The sequence below is a fragment of the Cynara cardunculus genome, assembly GCF_001531365.2.
Source record: "Cynara cardunculus var. scolymus isolate 2C chromosome LG 15, CcrdV1, whole genome shotgun sequence".
NCBI lineage: Eukaryota > Viridiplantae > Streptophyta > Magnoliopsida > Asterales > Asteraceae > Cynara > Cynara cardunculus.
This window is the reverse complement of record NC_037542.1, coordinates 5,567,916-5,574,353: the sequence shown is the minus strand read 5'-3', so window position 1 is coordinate 5,574,353 and position 6,438 is coordinate 5,567,916. Positions and strand designations below refer to the sequence as shown.

At 30.4% G+C, this 6,438-nt stretch overlaps 1 protein-coding gene across 1 annotated transcript; it reads left to right on the top strand.

Moving 5' to 3' along the window:
• Nucleotides 1-1,305: 1,305 nt before the first annotated feature.
• On the top strand, nucleotides 1,306-1,893 carry LOC112528381. Its single transcript, XM_025139398.1, has one exon. It carries the CDS (start codon nucleotides 1,606-1,608, stop codon nucleotides 1,747-1,749), a length of 144 nt encoding a protein of 47 aa, XP_024995166.1. The 5' UTR covers nucleotides 1,306-1,605; the 3' UTR covers nucleotides 1,750-1,893.
• Nucleotides 1,894-6,438: the final 4,545 nt, after the last annotated feature.

The following is a 6,438-nucleotide window of genomic DNA, read 5'->3' as shown; positions in this document are numbered from 1 at the left end:
TATATATATATATATATATATATATATATATATATATATATATATATATATATATATATATATAAACCACCCCATCCTTGTACTCATCACTCAGCGCGTAGGGGGCCTACCTCCAAACAAAAATTTGATAAAATTGATGTGAATTGATATGACGGAGGATAAGAATCTCTTTGGCGGTGGCAGCCGGTTATGCACCATGAGGTGAACGACACGTAAGGGGCCCACACAGAGGAGAAGAATCCTGCTAATGTTCTAAACTTTTTGTTGTTCAAAAACTCGGGTAAGATCACTCATGTGTATCGAACGATCCTCATCAAGGTAACCACGTAGGCCCCTTAGGCACCGCGCATTCCATGGTGCGTAACCGGCTGCCACCTCCATAGAGATTCTTCTTATCCGTCATATTTTAAGGTTATTTTTTGTAATGTTTTTTTTCTTTCCAAAATGACTATTTTGGTCAAGAACCTGTATAAATACTGCATTTTCACACGTGTGGTTTCATGTGTGAAACAACAAATGAGAATTGGTTTGTAAGTTTGTATGATTTACTGGGTATCTAAATGATTATGCATATATGATCCAGATCAAAAGAGAAGGTGCTCAATTACTAGAAAGCAAGAAGTTCCAACCGGGCATGTGGGTTTGCTAATGAACTTAAACTTAAACTAATACATGATCATCTCGATGTACCCTTGTGTTAGACATTATGTCACTCAAAATCGATGATAAAATGTTATTTAGTTATAAAAAATACATAGAAATATGAATACACTATATTAAATAAATATAATCATATCCATAAAACCATAAAATTGCATCTATTTGGTCATACACAATCCACCAATTGGTCACATATATAATAAAGATCAAGAAACAAATGATAACCTCATGATGAAGAAGTTGAATTAAAAAGTAGATAAGTTTTGTATTGATGCTACCCTAGTGAGGTGATGTTAGACCCCACTATGTTTGTGGGTGATGCCAACACCAATTCCCATATGAAGATGACATGTATACCAATATAGCTACAATTGTATAAATCTATTATATATATATATATATATATATATATATGTAGCATAACAAAGGAACAAGATTTTAAAATTAAGTTTGCTCAAATAGTTACTAGTCAAAAATAGTCTAAAAATTCATATATTAAATTATATATGTGTATTATTGAACATATGATTACAAGTTTTATCCCTTTGATTTATTGATGAGATTTGGGGCAAAGAAAAAGGGGTGTTCAAACTTGTTTAATGGGTTGCAAGCATAATATCTCATTGATGTTGGAAAGAGATATGGAATCTCAAGTGGTAAGTCAACCCCACAAGAAAATGTTTGGTGAACCAAGAAGCACCACCATTCAAAACCACCCCCTCACTTTCTATATAAAAGAAACCACATACAACATCTTCAACACAACACAGACCTCTCTTGTAAATCAAAACAAACCCACTTCAGTATTTCTTGATTCATGCTTCCCCTACCATATAATCAGTGATCATTCTTCCGTAGAATATCTTTCTTGTTTAAATCTTGTCTTTTCTTATAAAACAGATTCGATTTTTCGGTCACCTGATTAAAGCAGAGGCTAAGAGAGAGATGAAGATGATAGGAAACAATAACATGGGCAGCTCGACAAGAAGGATTTCAACAAGAGGATTTGGAGGAGTGCTTAAAGAGCAAAAAGCAAGACTGTATATCATTAAGAGATGTGTGGTCATGCTTCTTTGTTATCATGATTGATTCAGTTCATAGTTTACTTAGAAGTTTTCTTTTTGTCGGAAAGATTGTAAGTAGAAAAATGACGACACAAAAGAGCTTCAACAGTTTTGTAACCATATATCTTGGCTTTTGATTTGCGATTTTATACTAGATATTAGTTTTACTTACGAGTTTTTGAAATTATTTAACTTCAAATTGAATTTGAACAGATGATTTGATCATGATTCATTTCTTTTCATATACGTCTTCATCTTTCTCTTATCTTGATCTTTTTATTTTTTAAAAAGTTATCCCGTTGCTGTTAGTCAAAGATGTTGGTGGGCCTACGATAAAGATGACAATAGGTATTCTTATTTGATTGAATCCTAATGTTATTTTTAAAAAACAAGACGAATAGTATTTCAATAAAAATAACTTCTGAAAGATGAAATCATATAATAGTACTAAATTTTTTATATTAATAATGCAATATTGGACTATAGTTCATATTTTGGTGTCCAATTGTATGTTGTCCACTATCTATTATCATACTTTTTCAAGGATTATATCACATAAAATTGAAGTTAATTTAGAATGAAAGTAAAAGTCAAAGTACACTTTGTTTTTTTTTTTCAAAATTCTAAAAAAACTTAACAAATTATTTATTTTAAATGATTAGATCCTTAAATTATTTTCTTCAATGATAAAACCCTTAAACTTTCTAAAATCGGTTAAATATATTCTTTTAACCTGTAAAAATAGGTTAATGTGATAAAAATTTGGAAAAAGTTTAAAAAAACCCTCAAATAAGTCTCTGTTCTTTTAACAAATAAATCCCTAATTGTTTTCCTAAATCATTTTATCAAATAAGTTCTTAAACTTTTTTTTGAACAAATAAATCCCAAACTTTTTTGAAGAAGCAAAATCATCAACTTAATTTTGAACAAATAAATTCTAAACCTTTTGGGAACAGAATCATAAACAAAAAAATATATACAATCCTTGCACCGACAACTAAGTACCATGAACCAATTAAACAAAGAAAAATGATATCGTTTCCATTACTAATTCTAAAACATACAAAAGTTATACCTAAAGTTTAAATAGATACATACAAAAATATTTATACATATAAAAATTAAGTTAATGAACTGAATTTATGTTTTAAACATGCCTTTTATATGCTCTGGACTTAGTAATGAAAATGGTAAAATATTTCTCTGTTTAATTGATTTATTGTACTTTGTTGTCAGTGAGACGAATTGTATATATATATTTTTTTCATGATTTTTTTTCAAAAAAAATTCGGATTTGTTTGTTCAAAATTAAGTTGATGATTTATTTCTTCAAAAAAAAAAGTTTGGGATTTATTTGTTCAAAAAAATTTCAAAAATTTATTTGGTAAAAAAATTTAGGAAAAACTTTAGAGATTTTTTTGTTAAAAAAATAGGACTTGGTCATTTAAAATTAGATAGTTTGTTAGGTTTTTTAGACCTTTTCCGAAATTTTTACCACATTAATCTGTTTTTACAAGTTACAAGACTGTATTTAACCGGCTTTAGAAAGTTTAAGGGTTTTATCATTTAAAAAAATAGTTTAAGAACTTAATCGTTCAAAATTAGATAGTTTGTTAGATTTTTTAAAAATTTTATTTTTTAAAAAAAATAATCTTTTATTCAATATATAAATTGAAATATTTGGTTTTCATGGAAACTCATACGGCTTCAATTATTTAATTTTATTTAAACTAGCATAATTTATTTATTAATTTTAATTATTAAATATAGAGTTTCACCAACCAAATCAAGCACCAAATATTGTTCTCAATAAGATAAAAACCATATATTAAAATTATATATGCCTTTGAGTTCCAAAGTTTTTGGCTGATTTCTGTAGGAATATGTCTCCCTTTGTTATTCTTTTTAGTAAAAGTGTTTAATTATTATTTAAGTATATATATTTTTTATACAAATCTTATAAATTAATTTTTTATGTGTAGTTTCATATATGTAATAATATGTGTAAAAGTACGAAGTTGTTTTATATATAAAACATTTAAAACTGTTTTTTTGTTCAAACAAAACAGTCATAAATGTTTTATATATGAAACAACACATGAAAACTTGTTTGTAAGTTTAAACGATTTCTTGGGTTTACAAATGATGTGTTTATTTAAATATTTAGCATATTATATAAAGTTAAAATGTATGCAGTAGTATTCAATTTTTTTATCAATTCTTATTTTAGAAAGTATACTTAATTTGCATCAATTTTAGGCAAAATATTTGATTTTTTTAAATGATATTATGTTATAAAAAGTAACTAGTGTTTGACACCATTATATGGTATGGTGACAATATCATATGGTGACAATATCATATGGTGACAATATGATGTTGTATGGTGACAATATCTTTTTTGAAATTATTGAAGTTAGTTAAATGAGTTTAACTATTATATGGTCTTTGATGTTCAATCTTTACTTGTCATATGATCCCACTTCCACACAGAAGTTTCTAGAGACTGTAAACTCTCATATGGTATTTGATATTCAATCTTCACTTTTAGACATGTCAAACATCGTTAGACATATTATTGCAATATCCTTCTTCAATCCTGGACACTAATAAGATGGTTTTAAATCTTTGTACATCTTATTGGTACATTGATGAACTGAGTATCGTGATATGTGACTCTCGTCTAAAATCAGTTCACAGTTGTCCCTGAAACGTGGTATCCAATTTCTGCCTTGTAAACATAGAATCCCTTTGTTATTCTTTGTCAGAGTTGAAATTATCCCTCCAACTCTTTCGGCCTTGAAATTTTCTTCTTTGACAGCTTTACCTTGACATCTTAGAATTTCATTATGAATATCAGAAATTAAGCTTGTTCTCAACGCAATGACTTTAATTGTTCCATTCTTTTTTCTTTCGACTAAGCGCGTCAGCCACCATAGTTGCTTTCCTAGGGTGATAAAGAATTTCACAGTCATAGTTATTCACCTATTCAATCCACCGTCTTTGCCGCATATTTAGTTCTTTTTTATTAAACAAATGTTGAAGGCTTTTATGGTTAGTGAAAATCTGACATTTGGTTCCCAACAAATAATGCATCCAAATTTTCAATGCAAAAACAACGGCTGCAAGCTCCATGTCATGAGTCGGGTACTGTTTCTCGTGATCTTTTAACTTTCTGGAAGCGTAAATAATAACTTTCCCTCTCTGCATTAATACACATCCCAAACCCGTTTTGAAGCATCAGTGTATACCATAAAATCTTCAAACCCATCTGGTAAGGAGAATATCGGAGCACTGCATAGATGATTCTTTAACAATTGGAAAGCTTTACTATGATCTTCTCCCCATTCATACTTAGCACTTTTTCTTGTCATCTTGGTCAATGGGGCAGCAATACGTGAGAAGTCTTGAATGAATTTCCGATAATACCCCACAAGACCCAAGAAACTATGAATCTTGGTTGGGGGGGGGGGGGTTCTCGGTACTTCCCAGTTCTCAATAACTTCAATCTTTGCAGGATCTACTTTTACTACTGCTTCAGAAACAACATGACCCAAGAACTAGACTTTCCTCAACCAAAACTCACACTTGGACAATTTGGCATACAACTTTTCTTTCTTCAAGAGCTCAAAAATTAAACGAAGATGCTCCGTATGCTCCTCTTCGGATCTTGAGTATATAAGAATATCGTCGATAAATACAATAACAAATTTATCAAGATATTCGTTACATACCTGGTTCATTATATCTATAAATGCCGCTGGAGCATTTGTTAGACCGAATGGCATGACCAAAAACTCATGATTTCTGTATATGGTTTGGAATGTTGTTTCGGCAATGTCTTCGCCTCTAACTTTCAGTTGATGATATCCTGACTGTAAATCAATCTTTGAGAAATAACTTGCTCAAACTAGTTGATCAAACAAATCATCGATTCTTGGTAAATGATATTTATTCTTTATTGTCAGCTTATTCAGTTCTCGATAATTAATGCACATCTTTATTGTCCCACCTTTCTTTTTAACAAACAACACCGGAGCACCCCAAGGAGAAGTACTCGGTCTGATTAAGCCTTTATCAAGCAATTCTTTTAGTTGGGTCACTAATTCTTTTAATTCTTTTTAATTCTAAAGGTGCCAGGCGATATGGAGCTTTAGCCACTAGTGCTGCCCCATGCGTCAAATCAATTCTAAACTCCATAGATCTTTCAGGTGGTAAACTAGTCAGATATTCTGGAAATAACTCGGGATATTCACAAACAACATGAATAGACTCTTGTTTACCTTTTCTTTATTTGAATCAACCACATAAGCTAGAAAACATTGACACGCTTTCTGAACACATATTCTGACTTTCATGACAGATACCAGGCTGTTGTGATGATTCCGCCGATCACCATAAATCAAAATCGGCCCTTTTCTCGGTAAATCAATAATGATCATCATTTTATTGCACACAATACTAGCTTGGTTTTCTGCTAATCAATCCATGCCTACCACAACATCAAATTCTCTCATCGGTATTGGAACAAACGAATTAGGAACCCACACCCCTCAATTTTAATTTGACAATTATCAAAAACACGGGTAACAGATAGTTGACTATTATTAGCAGTGTTAAGTACTAAAGAGGCACAAAATTCACGTATAAACACCCAGAAAATAGAGGTGATACAAATGAATCATTAGCACCAGAATCAAATAGCACCTTGGCA